Below are 25,567 nucleotides of genomic sequence, written 5' to 3'. Positions count from 1 at the left end.
TTTCCTGTTTTTTCCCAGACAGAGGCAATACTGCCTAGCAGTGGAAATCTACAGAAGACAAATCCATGCTTTTCTTTCTCTACCCTGCACAACTGAGATATTCTGGAACCTATAAAGCCACATTACTCAAAAGGACCATTGAAAGAAACCCAATAGCCAGATCAGAAATGAGCATATTTTTAGATCTTTGATTTGCAGTAAAAACTAATAGAAATGATAATAGGCAGCTTCTGAGCATTGCCATATGCTCCACATTGAGAAAATGCTTTCATTCACAAATCCAAATAATAAATATGATTAGCTCTTACTGAATCTTCCAGCAATTCAGAATGTTTATCTAGTGCTCAGTCTAGGACACTACCTGCTACACCCAAAAGAATATTACTACAAGGCATGGTTTCCTATGTAAGATAGAGAAAATATACATAATTTTTACTGAAGACATAAAATGCATCCTATGTTGATAACAGGATTAAGGGGTCCTAATTAAAATCCAGTAGAATAAAGAATGTATCCAGGTATCACAGAGTTTAAGAGGGAGTTACATCCTATGCTCACAATTTTGAACCAAAGTGTTTGGCTTGCTGCTACTCTGGAAGTTATATGACTTCAGTGCTCAACCAACAAGCTTTATTGCCCCTGAGAACAAGAAATTAAAAATAGTCTATTACAGATCCCATTAAAAACACTGGGAGAAACTCAAGTACTTTGTCACAAGAACAACAAGCTTCATATATTCTGCACTAGAGATATCACGGGTGGAAAATGGGATTTATGGATGCAGGGTTAATTGGATTTAGGAAGCCATCTGTGGCTTTTTTCTACTGTCTGAGTTTAGATGTTATCCCTAATCAAACGGAATAAGATGACAATAGAAGAGTTACGAGAGGGGAAGTGATACTACATGTTCACAGGTGGAAGGCCCCTCTGTGTCATTTCTGGGAAAATAGTCCTGGTAAAGTCTTTAAGTGCTGACTACGTACCACTGTGAAAATGGTACGTAACTCCCAAACTAGATGAAAAGACAATAAAAGTAATTGTCTTCCCAAGGTGAAAGCTGTTGAAAATATTTACAAGTTACAGTTTCTATGAATTTGGGTTATGTCTTGATAGTTTTTGATATAGATAGAAAGAAAAGGTGACTGTTAAAGATTGGGGCCTTCTAAACAACAAAATGTATCTGGAAGATTGTGCGCTCATTTTCTTCTGAAGTAAAAGATGGAGGTTTTCTTTGCTACTCGCTGAAATTAAGGTCAGCATTGCAGCAGACTGAAACTGGAAATTGCATTTGCCTGTCAAATAGGCAAGGCAAAAGATCAATGCAAAGGTCTAGATTTCTATTCAAGTATATCTCACCCCTGGTGCCCTGGTGGGTATTTCAACATCCAGTATGAAAACCAAGGGAAGAAAACCACCAGAACCAAGTAGTAGTCTCTGAAAAACAGACATGACCTATCCCACAGCATTTTCATCATGGGAATAATAATCAGCCATCAGAACTTAATTAGTCTTTGAACCAACCAGGACTCTGTGCATACCTTAGATCCATCCTTCACTTTATATAAGATCCTATGTAGCATTCAGAAGCAAGTTCAATGCAAAGGTATCTGGTTTTATATATATACATGCTAGCTAAAGGTTTTGGACAACTTTGAAAGCTGCCTGCAGATTGCATATGTGTTACCGTTGCTTAGTGTTCAGCAAGTCCTAGAAAGAATTGCAAGATAAAGAATGGGTACAAGAGATCTACCAAGTGTTGATGTTAAAAATAATGTCTTGCCAATAACCAAGATAATAGTGTTTACTAGATAACAAGTCCCTTCCTGCTGGTTTTCATCCCTAGGCTTTCCACAGGCAGTTAAACCATGGGATTACTTCATCTTTTCTAAAGGGAGGAGGACAAGCTATAATTAAGCATGCTTCCTTGGTCACAGCATCACAAAGTCTATCTGCAATGCAGAGGGAAATGGGAGGAAAATATTGCCATCAAAGAATAGTAACTGTATCTACATTTCCAATCCAGTAGTTAAGGCCTCATAGATGCTTTTTACAGGAAAAGGACATTTTATGGCCTTTCCCACCAAATTATGGGGACATAAGACTGTGCATCTGATGCTCAAATGTACAACATGACCAAGAGCATTTCAGCTAAAGATCAAATCCTTGGTCCTTTGCAAGGTGTCATCCTGCAGTGGCCAGGGGAAAGCTGTAATGCAGCTCAAGACCTTTGTCAATATGATCTGAAAGCTAATTTGACCATGGAAAATAAAAAAAAATCATGCTCCTCTGGGAAGTGTGCAAGGGTGCAACATGTTGAAAGCTGCTGAGTAGTTTGGAGAACACTTGGACAGCAAAAGGTTATACATTGAAGTATCACTGTAGGTGTAATGTGGGCAGATGCTTCAACCTTTAGTAGCAGTCTTTGCTTCATTCTTGTTTCTCTTCTTGACTCAAATAACTGAGAAATGAGTTCCAGTTGATTGCAAGATTTTAGGTGTGGTGGGCACACATTCATTTTTTAAGCAAGTGATTTAATATGCTTTCTTCTCTGGGGCTTATTTCATAACTGATAATCTCCATTAGGCAATGTTTCTTATTTTCTGTTTCTTGTTTGAAAACCATTTTTTTTTTTCCTCTGAAATATGACCCCTACCCTCTTCAGAGCTAGGAGACCCTTCAATAGTATTTCCATTGATCTTGCACTCTGATGGATGCTCCTGTGACAGCCAGCCTCCTAGGAAGGAGACGCATAATGTTTAGATGATGCCTAGCAGTTGCTATGGTGACCTCAGTCCACTGCTAGTTTCATAGCCTTTGATAAGAAAGAGGAAGAAATAATTTCCCTTACATGTTATTGATCATATCTACATCAGTCTTGCCTCAGCCAGCCCTATGTACTATGGTCTTTATGTTCTCCATATGGGACCTCACTGGTATTCTGTGATCTCCAGGCATGATTCACTGGGTCTTCTTTGTCATGAAACCATGTGCCCTGAAATTCATATGGGATATAGGAGGAAAGGACTCATATATCAGTTCCATCACTGCATTTTCTGCAGTACTTTGCACAAACCACTGGGTAACAAAGAAGTTGCAGGAGCTAGTTCTCCTCATCCTATGGTAGATGTCTAAAACAAAGTATTTTCTACGGGGCATGAAGCTGGAGAGACCAAAACCCCTGGAAATAGTGGAGGAAAGCACTTAATATAGGGAAAGGTGTGGGAATCTGTAAGGCCGTGTACTTTGTAACCTTGCCTGGCTGCCTGTTAATGAGGTTGTAAAGACCTAGCAACTGATTCTGGATCAGGTTTCCCTCCCAAAAAAAGAGCTGTAATGAAGGAACTGGGATGGTTGGATAGTGTCCATGTGGGACTGTGTGTGTCCAGCTACAGGACCGGGCAGAGGGCATTAGAAGCAGGGGGCAGAGTGTGCAAGCGGGATCTGTGTGGGGAGCTCAGAAAGCCCCAGAAAAGCTGCTCAGTAGACTGCTGTTCCCGACTGCGGCTTTGCCAGCCGGCAGAACAGATTGCTGGTGCATAAGAGCAGCGTGCAGCAAGAGGGAAGGGAGTGAAAAGGCACAGAGTGGTGGATGCCACGGAGTCTGGTGTGAGAGCTCGCTGATTTATTTCGTATTTATAAATAAAATGTTCAGCTTCTGATCAGGGCTATATAAAACAGGAAAAAAATCAGATTTCTGCCTAACCAGCTCATTATCCACATAGCCGGACAGCACAAGTGATTGTAGGAAATGTTTTTCTTAACCTCTCTCTGCCCCAGTCCCTGCACTTTCTGAAGGGACAGAATTAACATGCAGTAAAGAGCGCGAGCTCTGCACATTGATCTCAGTGCTGTCAAAATGCAGCCTTTTGGAGGATTACCCACGTGAACCAGTCCTCCAACCCGTAATACTGAGATGGCAAAAACAAGAAGAAGGGAAAAGTGTGGGCAAGCCATTTCGGGACAGAACAGTTTGGGAAGGTTTTCATTCCCCTGCCCCGCCGCTAGTAAGGGACAAATGCTGGAACAAAAGGGTTAAACGCAAGTTGTGTTCAGATAAACAAACCTATGGGAGATAAAGCAGTTGCCTTGCCAGCTGACACTGAAAGCAGCCAGCACAAATTTGGCACGAAGGAGACGATCTAAAAGGCTGCGCTGAGCTCCGAGGCTCATCGTACACAAGCTGTTTCTTGGCTTTAGCTTTGCCAGTCCTGTTCACTTTAAATCAAAAGCAACAATTGCTTGCATCAAATTTCTCATCTGTCAGAGGATAGTGAGGAGGGAGTTGTGGTTTTTGGGACTCAGCAAGTGTAAACCAGGGAAGAAAGTCTGATAAAAGTGCAAGAAAGGGGCATGAAAGTTCTGGTCTCTGCCACTAACTCTATGGGAAGCCTTTGGCAAGTCCTTCGATTATTTTTTTTTCTTCTCTTTCACCTCTTCATGTAGAAATTAGAAACAAGAAATGTTTTCTGTGTTTCATTTCTCTATACAGTCTTTGGAACTGACAGTTCAGCATTTTGATGGATCTTCTCTAAGTAGAACTGCAAATAACATCTAATTAATAATGCCAGTTAACATACTAATGGAAGATTTGCTTTACTTCCCAAAGAGTGACACTTACCTATTCAGTCTGGTCAAATAGTGAATAACACTGTCTGTCAATATACTGGATAAACTGTCCTTTGTCAAGGATAACATTAGCTTCCTCAGGAGTTTATTGACTGATGTGAGCAATTATTGATTTAATAAATGGTGTTCTAAGACACTGTTTAATAGCTGCTGTTCACTCCACCTTTCCATAGTTTGGGCTGTGCTGTTATTTAACTACACGTGAGGAGCACAGGTGTCATTCATGTAAGTCATGAACGTGATCCTTGAATTAAACCCCTGAAAAATGGGTTTCCAGTCAAAATGCAGATGAAAAGCGTATTTTATTTCTTCTTCATTTCTGGGAGGGTAATGTATTTAATCTAGCCTATTGTGTAATCATCTTGATAGGCTTTCTCTGCTTCATCAGTGAAGTTTAATGAACCAGCTTCTCATTGTTTATGTCCTAAGAGTAAGGCAACGAGAGGGCTCCTGTGAAAGCCCATGCAGCGAGGTGCCCTATAATTTTGCCCATTACGTGACTGACACTAGAGTAAATATGCTGAGGTCTCTCTAGAATCAGAAAGGCACTCAGGTGAAAAAAAAAAACAAAACACAAAAATACAGTTTCAGGGTAATACTCTGAAAAATGAGAGGGACTGCCCTACGCCTGGTCTTCCTACAACCCCAGCTCAAATGCAAGTTTGGGCTTTGTCCCTATATATGTAGACAGATTAAATGTTAAGAACATAAATAATCCAAATGAACTCCACCGCACTCTCATACATGTGTGTAAACATAGCCATTGGCACAGTCATCTATCATGTAAACATCCATATTCTGGTGCACGATGCATAAACATATGGTGTCGAGAGAAGGGCAGCAGCAGCACGCAGAAATTTAATGCCAGATGGTGGCTGTATGTTCCCTCATTGTGTGTTTGTATATACATATATATTAAAAATAAATATATACACACATACACACGCAAATATAATTGTATATGTGTGTATGTTATCCCAACACTCATTAGACAAACTTTGACTTGTAGTTGTAATTCAGGGCATAATGTCCAGTGTAAATCTAATTGACTTTCCAGTAGCATAACTTATTACTGAAAATTAGGTTGATGGATCAAGTCTAAAAGCCTGTATAGTAAAAGGTTGTACTGGAACTTTCTTCAGTACATTAGCAAGGACTCAGATATAGAAAAATATGTTAATAAAAGGCAAGTTTGCTCCTACAGCAGTGAGAAAATTAACGTTGAAAATGTGAATCCCTTCATAATGTCCAAACACAGATAAAATGCAATAATAATTTGGGTATATAAAAAAAATATTAATATAAAAAGCCTCTTCATTTCACAAAACTACATTAATGTGATGTTTTAACTGTTATTACAGATGTCATGAAATCCAAAATGAACTAAAATCTAATATTTTAACATCGGTGTGACTAACTACCACTCATATTTAGAGAGAAATAATGGTAATTTTTATTTCCTCCTTTTTAGATTATAGGAAAAAAAATAGCTAAATATAAAATATTTAAATTTTTTAAAAAAGATCTTTTTCTGAGCCATCAGTGTAATATGCCAGCATGCCAGGAACATCAGACTTCAATCTACTTAATATTGGCCTGGTCTTCCTCCAACAAGAATTCTGGAAAGTCTGTAATATTACATTTCAGGATTTAAGCCACTCTATACAACTGATAAAGTAAAATTGTTTTTTTATGAGTCAAAGAGGGTTTTTGAGTTTTTCTTCTTACCCTGCTTCTGTGGGTCATTGTAAGATACAGGCTATGGAGTGGGGTGACACGATGTAAGGAACCAATTCCATTATGAGCTGCTGATTTAAGTGGCAGCAAGCTATGAAAGACACTATGAAAGACAGCGATCAGGGAACAGTGGCTTGCTCTTCAATCCTCCGACTAATAAGACCAGAGCTAAAAAATTTCTGCAGGATATCCTATAGTTCGTATTCTGAATTCAGATTTTAGCAACAGAGGCATCTACAGCTGAGCTATAAATAAAATAATAAACCTGTTAATAAACTTGGGGTTTGGTAGACTCAGGAGAGAAAGAGATCTGTCCAAAATATTCTGCAGAGGCATCCCTGTTATTCTGCCAAGAATCTGAAGCACAGCCATAGCGCTTCTGCAGCATCTGGTAATTTAGTCTGATGCAGCAGGGCAAACGAGCTTTGTTGGAAAATGTTTGCTCAGAGCACTGGTGACTTCTCTTCAGAATTAGTGCACCTACCCAATATTTGCAAACGTCCAAGAATTTTCATAGGTGAAAGCTTGAAAGCAGCTGGAGTTGGGCAGAGAAGCCAGGGGACCAAGGGTGTTCTCATCATGGCTTTCAGTATTAACCCTTCAAAGTAACTGGTGGGTCGAATGTGTAGGTTTGATGTTGAATACATCCATTCAAAGACACAGTACATCCTACCTGATGCATCAGATCAGTTTTCTAGGCTACCATCATCATTTTCACATTAAATCCTGTGTTTGTACCTTAGAATAACAAAAACTATGTCTGATTTATTTTAGAGAGAGGGAAATCAATGAATTTAAAATTATTACATGATAGGGAATTTGAAAAAGCATAAAATATAAAATGCATTTTATGCTGTGCTGAAAGGATTCTCTTTACTATTTTGTTTCCTTAGATGCTGTCTTTCTCCTTTCCCATAGGATCAAAATCAATCTTTGTTTGGTGAATACCTTTTCCAATCCCTAGTTAAGATTTGACCATATGTTCAGGGTTAAAGAAGAACAACCTGAAGCCCTGCAGTTAGCCCAGGGGATACAGAACTAAGTTAACCTAAACATTTAACCTGCCGTAGCAGGAGTGTTGGAAATATTTTTTTTTTCACTAGTCAGTGGGCCACTGGCAGAGCTATTTGCAGAGAGTTTTGTTGGGCTCCTCAGTGTCTTTCTCTGCACGATACAGCAGCACCACTCGGTGGCTTAAGGCGTTTTAAGCATAATCTTTATGCATTCCCCAACACTGAGCTTGAGCCAAAATCCACTGAGGATTCGGGAAGTCTGACTTCAGTGCAATTCGGTTTAAGTACTTAGTAAAGTGGGTGGGAGGTAGGGTTGAGATAATCCCAACGTTTTATTTTGGAAGGATGAAAGAAAGGAAAAGGAAAATTTTTAACGCTAACTCAAACTTTTATGATTTGGCATTGTAATATTTTGTATTTTTAGTATACAAATCAGCATGGATCTTGGCACAATATTTTGGAAATGTGTGGGGCCTTCTTATTTCAGAACCCTCCCCCCCTTAAAACAAAACAAAATGAACAAACAAAAAAAACACCAAAAAAGCTCCCTCCATCTCTTTTTCATATCTTTCCTAGAGGTTGATGAAACTCCATGATAAACAGAGATTTAACAATAAAATGCAACCGACCATCTTCTGAAAACCACTTTTCAGCCATAATATACAGTACTGATCTTGAAAAAAGGATTTAAACAAAATTTTCTTGCATTTCTTATCTGGTCACTGCTACATCCACTCCTCTTATGGGAAGTAAGCTACTATCAAGATCAAATGAATTATTTTTATTCTTCTAATTTCAGGTTGGGAAGTAGATAACTTGGGGCAAAACCATGCAGGTAAGGACCAGTTGTGCTGACTACCTCCTATGTACCTCTGTTCTCAAAAATTGTATGTAGAGCACATGATAATATTGGATTATTGAAAAGTCGTTTGGATATCAGCCATTATGATAACGAATACGCGTAATAATTTGTAATATTCTGGTAAAAAGTGAAAGTAAAAATCTGGTAAGTTTCTAGAAATCGATGTGATCTAACTTAAATCCACAAATTTAAGCTATCTTACTTAAAACCAATTAATTATTGCTTTTTGTCATTGATGGATGGAAATAATTTTTCATGAGTTCTGCGAAAACTGACTATACTTAAATATCTATGGATTATAAATATAAATTTCTAAAGATACAATATTTGACATCTATATTTTTACAATAAAATTGGTTCTAGTTCAACTGTATGTCTTTTTAGCTATGTGCTCACTGCTTTCAGAAGCAATTTTCTAATTTTATAGGTTCAGCTTTGATTTAAAGTCACAAGTAAAACTGTATTTACTTCCTGAAAAGACAGAATCAAGTATTTATTACCTTTGGGCCTGATCCATACAAATAAAAATCAATTGGAATCTACTCACTGATTTCTGCAGAGACCACTTTGGGTCCTAATAGAAAACACAATCAAAACAATTTCATACCAAATTTCCACTTTTATAGGTGATTATGACCTGCTGGAAAGCACAGCCCAGTCTCCCCTAGGTAAGAAACAGAACCATGGAATGTTTCTCTTTTTAACTCTTTTAAAAAGGAAGCTCCAAGTTTTTTCTCCTGCCATTTAGGTATTATTTTCTGATCAGTTCTAATTATGGTGACACATTTTCTGGTACGTTACTTTTAGCAGTATTATGAAAATTTATTCCTCCACCGTTAAGCCTTGCAATCTAGCAAATGTGTTGTTATAAATTATATCTACCTGCTTAGCAGTAATTACTAAATGGTGTTAAAGAAAGTCAACACTGTGATTCAGTGGTTATTTTCCACAGAAAATTAGGTATGGATGTGCAAGAGTAATTTACCAAAATTTGCCAGGTAATGCAATGTTCTTAAATGAATGCTGTGATTAAATAGACATATTCTGCTGCATGGATGGCAAACAGATTCTCTAAAAATAAGGTCACTGCTAGTGTTATGAGCTACTTTACTAAACTGCTCTAAGAATGCGAAGCAGCACAACCTTGATAAAAAAAAAAAGAAACACCCACAACTTGGAAATTTCCATCAATTTTGGTCAAAGTACAGCTCCAACTCCAAGAACTGTAATAGTTTGATAAATGGAAATGGTTCTATTGTGCTGGAGAGGAATAAGTGCAGCCCAGCTCTAGTTTTTCAACCAGGTTACTGAGCCCTGGCAAGAATAATGGTGCTTAAAAAGAGCACAACAGGGGCCATCCCACCTCAGGGCAGCCTCAGGAACAAAGTGAGTGTCAAGAGACACTTTCCTTTTCTACCCCCAGCTCTTGCTTCCCAATACAGATTTAAGCCTTTTGACTGTGTCAGTGAAAGCCATTTAGGAGCTAGTCCTTACATGAGATTAGCCAGACAATTAGGGTAAAAAGAGAGAAAAAGAGAATGAGGTTTTCTCTGAGCCTCCTTGCAAACACTTGCTTTAAAGTAAGGTTATAAACTGGGTTTGAAACAAATGATAGACGGAGGAATGTGAGAAGCTCTGAAACAGGTTTGAAATTATCAGCTGGTGCCACACTGAGCTTCTGGAGATGTAAATGAATATATTGCTATGAAGGCAGAGACAGGGAAGCGATTCCTGCTCCTTCTTTCCTTTGTTTTCCTACAGACCCTTCTCACAAAGTCACTCTCAGATCAGAGCCTGGGCTTGAAGATAAATGAGTGGGATCCATGTTATATGACTGTAGGAGAACAACCCAGCTGCCTTTCCATAGACACATAATGGCTATTTTAGATATCCTACAGTATCCTGCCTGACTTCCAGCAGCTGCTCCAAAAAAATCATATTAGCCTTGTGTTTTCTTGCCAGTCCCATGCATATCCCTCAGCTATAGATCATTTAAACAGCACAAAGTCCCTATATTTAAGTAGTGACTTACCCTTTAGCCGTCCGAAGTGTAGATATCTACAACAAAGCTGTGTTCCCTAGATGCCTTTCGGAGTCGAAGGAGAGAAATGGACATTTAGCTGGCCCCTGGTTTAGGTATCCTCTGAAGAATGAGATCTTTGGTGGCCTGGAGGCACTGACTACACTGGTTAAATCTTTTTGGCTCTCTGGTGACCAGCTGTAGTAGTAGACATCTGTAGGTGCCTATCATAGACCTGGGTCATTCAAGATGTCATTAAACTTTCTAGATGCCATTAAAGTGTTCTATGGATAGCCAGATAACTAGTACCCCCCGTAGTACTGTGGGGTTTTCTTTGGTCACATCCCAAGGGGAGGGAGGGAATGTCCTGGGGTTTGCTTCAGCGATGTCACATTCCCAGCTCTACTTGGCATAGGTGACATCAGCAGAAACTGCACTGAAGATGGCTGGTCTGAACCTTTTCCTCATTATTATGATGCCTGTGGCTTTGATGAAAATGAAACAGAGTCTGATAACCAGGTGGGAATTAAACTTATAATTAAAAACAAATGACAGGGGGGAGCGGCAGGCTGCTTTTTGTCCAGCCTCTGGTCATGTTCTGATTTGATGGTCATGAGAATGAAATGATGGGGTATTTATGGGCACAAAAATGTGAGAGGCGAGATTTAAATCCTTCCTAGCCCTGTACTGAGTATTGCCAGAATATGATTGTTGACTGTTGATACGGCCTGTAACTTCTAGAAGCATGGCTTAGCCCCCAGTTCTTCCCCTATTGACTGAAGAATCCCTTAGCCAACTACGTTTTTTCTACAGATGCATGCACAGTGCTCAAAGAAATATAGACAGCCTTTGCTAGCTCACTGTTGACTAAGCTTCACGGCATGCAGACCCAAGGGCATGCCAGAGATAGAGCAATGCTCTAATATACAGTGAGATCTTAGGGCAACCAAGAGGAGAAAACCACCAGGCTGTTCGAGAAACAAATCCTGCCTATGGTTCCCCCTGCATGTTGATAGGGTAAAGAAGACGTGACCGTAAACGAACCGTTTAACCGTGTGTTGTTTGCCTCCCAAGGATTACTACTACCTATCTGTGAAGGCTCTGTACACGGTGGGATACAGCACTTCTCTTGTTTCCCTCACCACTGCCATGGTTATCCTGTGTCGTTTCAGGTGAGCTGTGCAGTCACTGAAAGAAAGAAACTGGAGCTCATCTGCCCCTCCAAAAATATTCAAGCTTTTATCTCACCAGATGCAGAATAAAAGGGAGACAACCCTTTAATAGAGTTGTTCCTCCAGCTTGGACACACGCCAGTAGTCACATCTCAGTAGGTTGTAAATGCCACTGTGGAAGCTGTGGGTCTATTTTATGCAACTGCAGAAGCTGCATTGGACTGGGTCTATTTTATGCCACCCTGCATGCTTTTAGGGGAAAATCTCCAAATCTTCCTCTTGGTCAGGTTTAGGGTCAGTACTGTCCACACTCCTGGCTTTCCAATGTTGCTATTCTTAGCACCAAGGTGCTCTGGCCGTGTGTGCAGATAGGCCTAGTGTACTATTTCCATGAAAGAAAAGTTGTTGGGGTTTTTTTTCTCTTCTTTTCCTCTTCCTTGCTCTTTCTTCCCTAGGAAGCTTCACTGCACTCGAAATTTTATCCACATGAACCTCTTTGTTTCATTCATCTTACGGGCAATATCTGTATTCATTAAAGATGGGGTTCTTTATGCTGAACAGGATGGCAACCACTGTTTTATCTCAACGGTAAGTAAAACCAAAGCCAAAGCCTTTATTATTTTCAGCACGAGATAAAAAATAGTGAGGCAGGCAGCAGTCTGTTGGGTATCATAAGCTGAGAAACTATTGGGAGAAAAGATAATTGCTGGTAACCTTCTCTCCCAGTTCACACCAAAACTGTGGATGTTATGTTCTCATGATGACATCAGTGTCCGGCGGTCTGTCCTTCAGCATAAACCTACAGGTTTTGGTTTCTGACTCTGCTCAGGTTGTTTCTCCCTTTCACAGATCTGCATAGCAATAGGTGGGATGAGAGCAGACACAAGCAATTTCCTTCGTCTGAAGGTCTGGTTTTTTTCCAGAGCATTATTTGTTCTGGATGTCAGGCAGAGTCATGTGTAAACAGGGTGACCGTTCAGACATAGAAAGTACTACTGATGGTCACACTCTCAAAAAATCATCAGTATTAGCCACGTGTTTGTCTCTGAAGTGTACGGTTTCATGGAAAGCAGTCTCTTTCACAGATGCAGTTAGCTATACATTACATGTAAATCCCAATTCTTTTCACATTTAAGGCTAGTATTTGGTTTGATAAATCAGCTCACTGGGTGTAATTATGATGGAATTACAGTGAGTTCCCAAACTGACATCTCCTTTATCCCTCCAGTTATGAGCTAAATTCCCTGTGAGTCACTTCCACAAGGAAAGTGCAGCTGTGCAGTTTCTTAGTCAGCCTTTTCTTTGTCATTGAAACTAGTTTTTGCTTTTAATTCTTCTCTGTGATAAAGCTGAAGCTGAGTTAGATCTGTAGTTTGTTCACACCACTCTTCTAATGGTGGCATCTGCCTCTTTGTTTTGAAACACTTGAAGCATAAAACGTGAAGGAACTCAAGTTCTGATGGTTTAAACAAACCATGTAGGTTGTAGATTTGTCCCAGAGGATGGAGTGCAATTGGGAACCAGTCAAAACTGTCAGCTTCCCACTGCCCCAGGCAGGAGCTTCCAGTTTAAACACTGATTCTGCTCTGGTGTGTTGAAAAGTCCTACGTTTATGGGCCTAATGATGTCTCACTGGGATATAACTCTGCAAAGACAAGTGTGTCCTACTCTCACAGTCACGATAGACTTCAGTTTTGACCTAAGGCTTTTGGAGTGGGTTGGTTTTTTTTCTTTTTTCTTTTGTCCGCTGCTTTTCCCCCCAGTAAATGAATGAAAGCTTCTATCATTTTTTACAGTAAATCACACCCACAAATGGCAAGGAAGTACAATTCTCGACTGCACACAGGAGGGTGCATCCCTTCTGATCCCACTCTCAGGGCTTTCTACAATCCTCCTGCCATTTGACATCCTTCCTTAGGTTTCTCAATACACAACTGGATGCTTTTGTTCTCTGCACTTAATCTTTGGAAGGGGGCTTAAAGCTAGCAATTAACATTCATTGATGACACGAACTCCCACTAACGCAAGACGTTCTCAAGCTGTCTGCAGACACTCATCGACCACCTCCCACGGGGAAAATTGGCTACCTGCCCTTTCAGGCTTCGCTCTCTGAGTGGCACCTCACATTCTTCTCATGCTTTTAAAACTTTAATATTAAAAGTGTATAATACTAGTCCCAGCTGTGTTCCTTTCCACTAAGAGATTTGGAGAGGTTGAAAGCGTTTTCTCTATCTGTTAGGTGGAAACAACATAGAAATAACTTTGCTTTTCTTGATTCCCTGCAGGTGGAATGCAAAGCAGTGATGGTGTTTTTTCACTACTGTGTCATGTCCAACTACTTCTGGCTTTTCATTGAGGGATTGTACCTTTTCACTTTATTGGTAGAAACCTTTTTCCCAGAGAGGAGATATTTCTACTGGTACACTATTATTGGCTGGGGTATGTGACATTTCTTGTCTCAAATGTGTCTCAGCATGCAAGACAACTCCACGAACCATCAAATATTTCCACATACAGTCTCAAAGTATCGCTTTAGTCTTTGTACAGAAGTACCACTGCAGACCAAACCGTGTTCTGCTTTTTTGTCTGAATACAGTTGGACTGAAACCTGGAGGACACCGCATCTCTTGCAGAGATGTAGTCCACAACTGAGAATTGCCTTCTATAAGATAAGATCTTAATGCCAAGTTCTTCAGCTTAATCAAACATGCAGTGCTAAGTCTAGTCCATTTTCTAAGACTTCATTTGTGCCTTTCTTCCAGATAATAGCTAAATTGAAAACAAATCTGAAGGGTATCCACATATGCTCATCATACCTGGGTGGGAAATCAAAACTTGCAATGGGAAGCAGCAAGATTTGTTTCAGAAAGGCCATTTGTCTGATGATAAGCAGTGTAATTATTTTTCATGCTGGCCTTCTGGAGATAAATTGATTCCTGCAACATGTTAATTCAAACAGTTCTTCGCTGATGTTTTTGTGCAGAAATGAGCTGGTGAATGGGGAAGAATACATTAATTTTAAATATACCCTAAGAAGGTTAAGCTCAATTTTTGTACTTAAACAAACGTATTTCTGAAATAATCTGGAAATAATCCTGTCTATTTATGTGTAAAGTCTACATACAAACCATATGCCTTAAACTATTCTCCTTTGAAAAAAAAAAATCCTCATGTAACCTGAACCTTCAAACAATCCACAGCTGGTTTTGTTCTTTCCCTCCTGAGGCAGCTGTATATACACACAAAATTTCTCATCTCCTGGCGAGGGAGCAAAGGTATAGAGAAGAAAGAAGAGAACAAGTGATTAGAAATAACCTATGGCATATAAAGGCTATTGGAAAAGGATGGCTATTGGAAAAAGATGTTCAGAGTTCCCCTTGTACTATCTACAGGTGTAGGAGCACATTTTAGCTGAGATATAAGACTGTTTTCAGAGAGAACATGGAGGTTATGTACATGCAAATGTGACAATTATAAAAGAAAACAATGTGTAAATTTTTGCAATCTAAACATAAATCAGAGGATGGGTTCCTTTAATTGTTTGCACAAATTTCATATCTGTAGGTTCATCTGAACGTGAGAATATTGCAAAACACCATATTAACTAAATATTTTTTTTTTTATTAAATCAGTCTCTGTAATGTAAGAACTACCCAGATGGATTGATTCTGTAATGCAACCTCAGAATATTTGTTCTTGAGTTAAATACTATAAATAAGATCTAGCTGTTCAGTGTCAATAATATACATTAATAACACTAAGAGACTCTGCAAAGGTGGATGTTTTGTTTTGGGTTTTTTTTAAATACAATATTTTCTTCTGCATATTTCAACTTAAATTAGCACTTTGCAAAACCAGAAGCACTTCCAAACTCTGGATGGAAGTCATGTAGGGCAAAAGCAGCTCCTCAGCTCAGAGCTGATGGGGAGGGAGTTGCATTGAAGCAGCAATAAGCAAGAGCTCAGCATTTTGCAGCATCTGGATGTTAATCTGTTTCTGAAAATGTGCTGAGCGCATCAGTGTCCTCATTTGATTAATGGGAACTACATATGGCTGTGTCGAACCAGACAATTTTTTTCCTCTTAAATATGCAATATGCTGCTAAGTTCTCCAGACAGACTGCTGTCTTCCTGAGATCTCTCCTAATGCCTGCTCCTTACTCAGGGCAGAGACACAGTCAGCAGGAATAGCTCTCTTCTCAGCCTTTGGGGCTTGTCTGTTTTCTAACGTTACTCAGAAGCTGATAAGAAGGTGATGAAGATACATCTCTCTCTTTTGATGTAAAGAAAAGTAATGTGAGTGTATGTATATTTATACAGCAGATGGTTCAAAACTCCAAGTTGATCTGAAACATGCTTTTTGAACTATATTTTTATGACACATTTAGTCTAATTCTGCCTTCCTGCCCATATTTCAGACTTGGAACACTGTTCACAGCATCAAAATTTATGTAGTGCAAATCAGTGCAAACTAGATAGCATGTGAGACCCATGTTTGATACTTAAAGATTATTTTATGATTGTGGATCTGTTAAGTGCACAAAGATCTCAGTGTTTTCTAGGTATTCTCATGTGAGAAAAGCAGACTACAATTTAAATTAAATATGCATGATTTCTTCTCCCCAAAGCCTGTCATTTTATTTCTTTTTATCATTTTCCTTTCAAATGTTTCTGTGTGTGCTTTTTTTAAAGGAGGAGGGCTTCATCAGTCATCTAGGTCTAACAGGGATATTTTTATTTCTGATAGCAGGAATATGAGACTTGACAGAGATTCACCTAAGTGGATTCAGTCGAATGACTAATTAATGTAATATCAACACAGCCTTGCAAAATGCATGAAACATAATTGTTCCTGTCAGCTTATGACAGTCTCGTTCACTGGTGCAAGCTGGGGTTATCGAAGTCCTTGTTCTGTTTGCTTTTTAGCACTTTATCTTTCCAGCGGTGCCTGAATAGATGCAGGCAGTTTCCTAGTCAAAGATTTTATTTGCTATAAAATGTAGACCCAACTCACCGAGCATTGTCTCACAAGACTGCATTATTTTATAAAAATATTTCCACTGAAAAAACACACTTCTATTGTTTTCAGCAAGGAAAACAAATCCAGGCTTCTCAGTGGATTCTTACTGTTTTGATTTAATTTGTATTTACTTTCCACGCATTTTTTAAAGAGTAAAGAAATGTCTGAAACAGAAATGAAATTCTTGGTCCCGGTATTCTCTTTTGGGGGTTTGGGTTTTCTTTTTTTCATGACAAAGAATGAAATATTCCTGTGAGTAAAGGAAAACTATCCTCTGCTGATTTGTTTTGGTTGAATAAGTAAAGCAAAATCAGTTATTTACACAATAACAGAGAAAATGCAATATATGCAAATAATTTACAACAAAACCACATAAGAATACAAAGAGTACAATACTGCCATTACAGCTCCACATCTGCCACTCTGCAATTATTACATAATTACAGTAGCTCTAGACATGGAAGCTGATGTCACTGCTTTTATTTTGTGCAGACTCTGTTTTACCGTTCGTGCAACAAGATGCAGTACAACAGCTTTGAGCAATAACAACCCGAAACAACCTCATTCTTCCCTGTTATCACTTTTGCTTCTGCAATCCCACCAAGATTAACCCATCCTCGGACTGAGACAGATGTTTCTAGAGCTCTGAATTAATGTAATGAATTGCATTGTTTCGTGCACAAGTGCTAAGTGGTATTAGGAAATAAAACCTCAGTGGAGAGGTTGCAAAAAGTGCTCATTGCTGGGTGGTAAATGTGTCTAGACTGCTAATGATATCACCGTCTTATCTTCTGCAGGTACCCCAACAATTTGTGTCACTGTCTGGGCAGTGCTGAGACTTCACTTCGATGATACGGGGTACGTATTGCTGCGGGGGAAATCATTTCACGTGCCTTCAGCACGATGGCAAGGATGAAACAGAAAGAGAGTGATCAGAGCACATGACTAATTTCTCCTTCCATTTCTGACATTGACTTGGGTATGCAAGTAGTTTAGGTCTGGTGTTCAACCTGGAGTACTTTCTTGTTCATCTGCATAAATAGCCATAGTTCGATGTTTATGTCCCTATTGCGCTGGTGAATTCATAAAAGAAGATGTAGGCATCTACCCCGTAAACATGCAGCTGACCCAGTGGCCCTCTATTCCCTGCCCAGTTAATCTAGTAGGAGCCCAGGAGATGGTTTATCTCATCTTAAAAGAGCTGTCTGTTGAATCACACCTGTGATTGCTCCTTTCCAACTGATTATGAAGGAAGATGAAGAGCTCAGCCGTAGAAATTATTGCAGATATCTCTGATGCAACGAGTGAAATCTGCACAAGATGTTGCTGAGCTTTGATTTACAAAGTCAATTAGGAGTTTAGCTTCCCCTTGAAGAGTTTTTTCCATAAATCTAGTGGGGGAGATGAGTAGAGGTGAGACAGAAATCCACATCCTGTCTTCTGTATGAAAAAAATGAGGACGTGGAATAATTTCAGAAAGAATTCAAGAGGGTAGATTCCACCCAAGTGGACTCTTTCAGTAGGGAAAATTCCTGCAAATATCCTCTATCTTTTTCTGAGGGACCAAAAGGAGAGGCTGCTCACAGAGATGGTCCTGCACATCTCAGTAGTCAATAGATTGACTGGTCTGATAGAGCAGCAGACATAGCTGGTAGGAATGGACATATATGTACACCCTGAAAATACAAACTTACCAAGGTTTTTTCATGACAGCTATGTTTGAAAGTGGTTAAATGTTAGAAAAATCCTGGGAATGAGGGAGACTGAAAAAAATTTGGAAAATATTTGGTTCTTTGAAAACCTTGATCTGAGTGAAAGGCATCATGTACCCAAGTCCCATTTCCGAGAGATTTAGGCTTAGGCTTTAAATTTGCCTTATACTAGAGATAACCTGGATCCAAAATTTGCATGAGACTCACTGTTCTGTCAGGTTTTCTTCCTCCTTGTTCTTTCATGCTCTTTTTGGAAAGGACATAAAGCCCTTCCTCCACTGGGGATGCCAGTGCTTTGACCCAATGTTCTATTTTGACATTAAAACAAATTAAATCATTTATTTCCATGCAAAACAAGCCAGAAAGCCCTGTTGTGTCATTATTATAATTACAACACTGGTCCTAAATACATTAATTTTTCTTAGGAGTCCAAACAGTCCTTGCATTTTGCTGGTAGGGGGAATATCTCACAGAAGGAAAAAGAAGAAGAAGAAAAAAAACACCTTTCTTTTCTTTTAGTTAGAGAAGCTGTTTAGCATGCAACACATTTAGACAGATTCTAGCTGAGCGTCTCATTGGTTACTTTTTAAAAATCAGCAAGCATTGTTCTGGGGGTGGGGGAGAAGCCAGCGTGAGCCTGAAAACATTGCAGAAATTACTGAACTGGGAAGCTACGGTCGCAAAGGCATAGACTAAAATACAGACTCTGAGTCTGAATCTCCTCCTGCTTGCTCCTTATAAAACTGGCAGAGCTCCCTCGACTTCAGCTCCTGATTCACATCACTGTAAGTGACAGGTTTGTGGCGATAAATGCAACTGTCTGTTTATCCAGAGCTCTGCTACTGAAGGAAATGGAGTTATTCCAGATGTACACCAGAGATGTAACAGAGCTCAGACTCTGGCCTTTTCAAATGGAAATCGCATCCCTCCCCCATCCCACTGGCTCCCTTCCCTTCATCCCTCCTGAAAAAGAGTCCTGTGTGTCTGATCCCCACTGTAGAAATGCATTTGAAAGAAATTAGGGAGCCTGTTTACGTAGAACAGCTTGTTGGCTGACACTGCAGACTGTTCTGTTGTGCGTTGCTTTTTTTCCTTCTGGTCATGTTCATCTGAGGAAAAGATGGTGTTTATTCCACTACATCCATCCTATAGGTGTCACAGGGACTGGACCAAAAAAGACCTTGAAAAAAACCTTTGTGTGAGCTTGATCTAATTCGTTGTTGACATCTACAAGGCAGACATTGACAGCTGAGCTTGCTGGGGACATATCCTGCAAAAAGAGAGGAACAGGTCTAAGAAGAATAGGCATTTGTAGGGGATGATGTATCGCCCCAGAATACACATTTAAAATACATCAGTGCGGAAAAACCCCTACAACGCCCTCCAAGTGTCTATTTGTCCCAGCCAGAGTCTGGGACGATCAGCTGGGCTGTAGATGTCTTCAATATAGATGACTGGAACTAGAGCAGGTAGATGCCATCCCCTGTAATTTCTTATTTCTAAACAGACAAATTGCCATACATCAATGCTTGTTTGTACAGCCAGATTAATATTAGAATTTTCCCAGATTCTTCCAGCAATCATCAACTCACTGAAGACTTTCAGGGTAGATTTAATGTGCATCTTAGAGAGGTTGACCTCTGCATATAGTGGGTAAATTTCAGAAGAGGGGACCTACTTTATAAATGCATACAAAGAATTAAAAAGATAAATGGTGATTTGAGGTGCTTTTGTTTTGTGGCACACAATTGTCGATAACTGAAAAGAACCTGATTTCCCGGCTGTGGGTGAGAAGGAGTTCCCTCTGAACATTTGTCCTCTTTCAAATATTTTAAGTTGGGCATCCAAGGTGAGGTAACTCAGAAATGTTACTTTGCATTTGAAAATCTCAGCCATCAGTCCATAGATTTGGGGGGATTTTAAGTTTTTAGACTTCATAGACAGGAGCAAAAATAAGTAATTTTGTGCAAATTTGACATCTCATCTCTAAATATTCTCTTTTCTCACCAGCTCTACCACACACATCGTTATTGTTGGTTTTATGGGAATCCAGTAAAATATTGTTCAAATGAAATGCAATAAAATATTGTTCAACTGAAAATATAAGTTCAACTGAAATTTCTAAACCAGACATCACTCAGCTGCTTGGGATTTCTCTCATGGGCAGTTTGATGAGGGAATTCTAATTCTGCCTCCTCACACTTACACATGTATATAGTTTTGTTTAAAGATTTTCACTTTGCCCCCAGATGCTACCAGACTACTATATAAATGACACAGAAGTTGCATTAAGCTCTCATAAAATCAGCAGTGTTTTATTCCTGCATGTTCTTCCAAATTGTTTCTTGGCATCTGTCAAATGCACCATGACAACCACTGCTGGGACTTTTGGCTGTTGTCCCAGTGGGAGGGAAACCCTCCTTCTCAGAACTGCAGGTACAAAGTAGACATTTTTCTGTGATTTTATATTTTCTAGAGGGAAGCATGTGGGGAAGAAAGCGGAGACAAATGAAAGAAAATTTTTAACTGACAATCAAATTCTTAGTGACTTAAAATAGTGTAGCAGGGTGGGATGGTGTGACAGGAGAAATCAGATTTTTTTTCATTATTTTTGTTTTTCTAGCTTTAAAAATATAAGTTAACATTAAAACTCCATATGTATATGGTTCCTGTAATTAGCTTTTTCTACAAATGAATGTCCAAATGCACCTATATGAAATAAACTTCTGCAGAATACTTGGAAGATTTTAAATGCTGAGGTAGAAATGGCATTTTATTTATGATCACTCACTCCCAACAGCTTAAAAAAGGAGCTGGCCCCAACTGTTGTCCAGTACTTGAACCTTTTCAGATGAATCCTTGCTCCCTGGTAGGACTTGCCACCCAATGACTGGAAAATCATTCCTATATGTGAATACAACCAGTCCCTAGTACCTCCTGGTGTACTAGATATGTGTAAGAATCCTCATATCAGGGTCAAGAACCAACACTCATATCTCTTAACCCTGGAAAAGTAACTGAGATATCCAACTGTGGAATAACCATCTCTTATCCTGTGAGGTATCCTTGTCTTTTTTTCCCTTCTACAGAGATGTTAGCTTATAGGGACAATTTTATAGTTGTACTGAAGACACAGAAGCACATAAAGACATTTTCCAAAATGTCTAAACTGCCTAGTAAGAGGTACCATTGAAATTGCCACAAAAATACTTATTTAACTTTCAGGCAAATTGGGTAAAGGCTGTAAAAGAAAGCTACAACAGGGATAGACTAAAGAAGTAGTACCTTTGAACTCAGATAATTTAGCTACAAGACCAAGCTCCCACTCTCTGCCCACTTAAAAATTGTTGTAAGTTTATTAACTTCCTTGTTACATCTTTATCTTTCGCTTTCCTCCTCTTTCCCCACCCCATTCTTTCATTAACGACTGCAGCTGCTGGGACATGAATGACAACACTGCCTTGTGGTGGGTGATCAAGGGTCCTGTGGTCGGATCGATCATGGTAAGTAGCACTCGGAGGTGTTTCCTCAACACTTGTGATGCAAATAGCTTCAAATGGCTTTACAAACTATGGAGTACGGGACAGCTTGTCTGGCAGTCCACCATTTCCCATCCACAACGTTAATTCTATTGATATAAAGAAGGTTTAGTACGTGTTAAGTGATATTGCACTGCCTGCGAAGACTATATAGGCAAGGAGTTATTCAGTTGTTTAAACATAGATACCAAAGGCCATAAGTAAGACCCTAGAGCATGTGGAGCATTTGCTCAGGGCTGGCAGATATGACACGGGATGTATGGGAACGGTGCTATCTGGGATGGCAGTTGAAGGCCAAGTGGGAAACCCCAGGGCATCTAAAATGATCCTAGATGCAAGTGAGTGGGAAACTGAGTTGTGCCTGTTGGATGGAATTCATTTCACAGCTGAGTTTATCTTAGCTAATATTAGCTTTATAATAGTATTGTGGACATGGTGCAATATGCTTAATTTTCAATGAGGTATCTATCTTTTCTTTAGTTGGTAGAGGTCTTGGGTTTGACTCAAATGATGCTAGACACCTATGTATGGACAACTGAGAGGTTCTAAAGTATGCTGTTTGGCCTCCAGCTGCTGGCCCAAAAGAATACAGGAATTTTAAAATGGTATTGGGCTCCTCCATTTTAGGAAATTAAATCAAGCCTCTAGACATTATGGTCAGTGGCACCTAAAAAACTGTTTGGCTTACCACATGTAGGTGTCTAATTCTGGGCATGCTAAGTTGCTCTCCATACTCGAATGACAGCATTGGCCAGCTCTTCATGGACTGTTGTGGGAATTTAGACATCCAGTTCACAGGTAGCTGTGTACAATCAGGTTTGGTGTTTGTCTTTTTAAATATTTGGACACCTATCTAAAGTACAGTAACCTTCAGACACATTAAAGATAACGCAGCTAATAACACTGAAGGATACTGAGATGAAGAGGGTCCAATGATCTGGGTATTTTGTGATGTTAGTGTATGTGAATTTCTATGCTTTACAGACATATTCTATGAAGGATCACATTTTGGCTTTGGGGAATCAATTTTACCTGGCTTCTGTTGATGGCATTAAACATTCAAGCCACCTAGTAAGGGATGACTCCACTTATTTGTAGTCCTTATATCAGATAGAAAATTCTTCTGAAAGAGATGCTTACATCTGGTTTAAGTTCTTGGTCTCCTTACAGGAGTACAAAGTTACATAAAGACCAACTTAAATTTCCCACTGTTTTCTCCTGGCATTAAGAAGTTGTGGAGTTGGTGACAGCCAAATCTGAAGGCAAAGCATTGAAATAAACTGATTTTATTAATCTCCAAATTTTTAAAACTATATCTGTAATTACATGACTTTATGAAAGAGAAGATGCCCAGGATGACATAAAACTAAAAGACATGAAGTCGAACATTAACATCCCCCCGCCACCACGCACACATCCCTCCCCTCCCCTCCCCAAACCATCTCATTTTGGGGCAGATTCAGCCAAGCAGAGGGAAAGTGACACAACTTGGGATTTTCAGGAAAGGGGAGACACTCAATTGTGAGTGAAGGAAATGCTGATCGATCGATGCTGTCAAACTGAGAAGTGCCTTAGTTTAGAGAATGGGAGTTAAAGATGCTTTTACTGGTGAGATCTTTGCCATATGGTTTTGATGTGCATGGGTCTTTTTTTTCTTTGCACTAACAATAAGGCAATGGAGCCAGCAAGTCACTGGGAATGTGTCATTCTCATACTTGAAAAAAATATATCATTGTCATCATTTTTTTTCTTTTTCCCCTAGATAAACTTTGTGCTTTTTATTGGCATAATTGTGATACTTGTGCAGAAACTCCAGTCACCTGATATCGGGGGCAATGAATCCAGCATTTACTTGTAAGTATAAATAAAGCAGTAATCAATTTAGATTTCTAATATACACATAGGAAAAAAGACAAAGTCAAAAAAGATACCTCAGCTGAATTAATCTGATTTTCAAAAAGAGTCACAGGATCTATTAAATTGCTTCAGCTGATTCTGACTGTTTTGGTTTTTTTAATCCAAAAGCCACTAAACTGCATTTTAATGCCAGCTTTCACCTTTCTTTAAAGACCTACAAAAAAAAGCACAAATACAAGATTAAAAAAAAAAAACAACAAAACAAAACACAAAAAAAAAACCCAAAACCCAAAAAACCCTAAAAAACTTCTTTACAGGTCAGTTATTTGGAAATTAATATATTGACCAGGCATAAATATTATTATACTCATGGGACAGTCTGCTGTGCTTCATATGTTCAAGGGACATGGTCCAAAGCTCACTGAAAGCAGTGAGAATTTGTGAAAAGATTTCATTAACTTTGGACCGAATACTAATTTAGGAAGATTTCCTAAAGTTGCTTATGTTCATGTTTCTTGTAACCTTGAATGCATTCCACTTGAGCCAAACAATTCCCCCACACAGGTAGAGTTGCTTAAAAATGCACAAAACATCCTAAAATTTTCCTTTAGAAGTTTTAAAACTTTATTTGTGATTTGTATTTTTTTAAAGATGACACACTTTTTGTTAGTTTCCACCTCATTAGAGGACAGCGATTAGCCATTACAGAGGTCCCCATCCCCATATTGAGTGCATGCAGTCATTCTCCATATAAAACTTGAATAATCATTTTGAATAACTAGGATATGTGGTGTTTTCTTGGCTTTTCAGCCTAAACACCATGCACATTTGTTTTGCAATTTTTTCTGACCTCTAGTGATTTCTAGAACTCGTAAACTTAGCTAAGACTATTTGATTTAGCACTGGATTTCTAGTGAAAAAAGGCAAGTCATGCAAACCTTAAATAAAAATAAAAGATGTCAGGGTAAAGTAGGAGGTCCTTATTTTGTAGTACTTTTTAAAAAAATTATCCAGGGATCAGTTTCACTCTAAGTAACCACATTCATAGTATAATGATGTCATCCATCTAAATGACAATTTTCAGGGAAAAATATGTCCTCCAGCTGCTTATTTTTCTTCCCTTCTTTCTTATTGTCTTGTCCACATTTACATGAAATGATAATATTTTATGGATCACTTTTTCATCTCTGTAGTGAAACATCCGCTTACTGAAAGTACTGCCCTGGAACTTTGCTCTAAACTGTGTTTCCACAGACAAAAATACTGCTTTAAATTCATTCTGCAGGTGGATGTTTCTCAGAATTAAAACTCAGGAGAAAGTGTAGTGAACAGATTAACTGTCTGCATGGTTTGCCTGAGGTTGCATGAAGACTTCCCACGTCTGTGCTGCTGGGAAGTCATTCACGGAATCTTAGATTGTAATTAGCACCCAAGATGTGCAGAGCTAGTTCTGATTACGACCTGCTAAGTGCATGTTTGTTGTCCGCTGCACATCTCTCCCATATGAAGCAAAGCATGCCATAGAATCCAGAGATTTAACTAGATTGTAAAACATCCTTGTCATTTTTGATCAATATGGTGACTGGGTTTTATTGATATTTTTCCTATGTGTATAGTTAGCCACCAAAACCAAGAGAAAACATCATATTTTCTGTTTCATTCGCTGCCATTATTTTTCATATTTTTTTGCAACTTTATAAGTGGGTGTGTACAAATTGATCTTGCATTTATGTATGTGTTATGAAGTGGAGTGTTGTTTATCCAAACAGACTCGACAACAGAAAAGTCACACAGAAATCATATAAAGAAATGAAATTAATAAGTCTATGCAGATATAGACCAGACATACTCAAGATTTAAGCACACATATCCTGCAAAAAAAAGAGCTGTTGTAACGAAGGAAAAGGATAGATCATAGTACGGTTATGTCACCATATTGAAATCTCTGTGGCATTTAGACTGTGGTCCATATTAAGCATTTTCCATGTCCTATTTTGCTGTTTCAAACTA

The 25,567-nt window shown here is 39.0% G+C and overlaps 1 protein-coding gene across 1 annotated transcript in view; it reads left to right on the top strand.

Moving 5' to 3' along the window:
• The window catches only part of ADCYAP1R1 (ADCYAP receptor type I), an 85,655-nt gene that overhangs the window by 35,152 nt on the left and 24,936 nt on the right, over positions 1-25,567 (top strand). The window contains exons 4-12 of the mRNA XM_075022481.1: positions 8,176-8,211; positions 8,865-8,906; positions 10,674-10,777; positions 11,333-11,430; positions 11,886-12,018; positions 13,716-13,869; positions 17,247-17,307; positions 21,595-21,664; positions 23,463-23,554. Coding sequence (XP_074878582.1) covers positions 8,176-8,211; positions 8,865-8,906; positions 10,674-10,777; positions 11,333-11,430; positions 11,886-12,018; positions 13,716-13,869; positions 17,247-17,307; positions 21,595-21,664; positions 23,463-23,554 — 790 coding nt within the window. The remainder of the gene's footprint in view (positions 1-8,175; positions 8,212-8,864; positions 8,907-10,673; positions 10,778-11,332; positions 11,431-11,885; positions 12,019-13,715; positions 13,870-17,246; positions 17,308-21,594; positions 21,665-23,462; positions 23,555-25,567) is intronic.

This window comes from Buteo buteo, chromosome 2, assembly GCF_964188355.1.
Source record: "Buteo buteo chromosome 2, bButBut1.hap1.1, whole genome shotgun sequence".
Lineage (NCBI taxonomy): Eukaryota > Metazoa > Chordata > Aves > Accipitriformes > Accipitridae > Buteo > Buteo buteo.
This window is presented reverse-complemented; position numbering and strand designations above follow the sequence as displayed.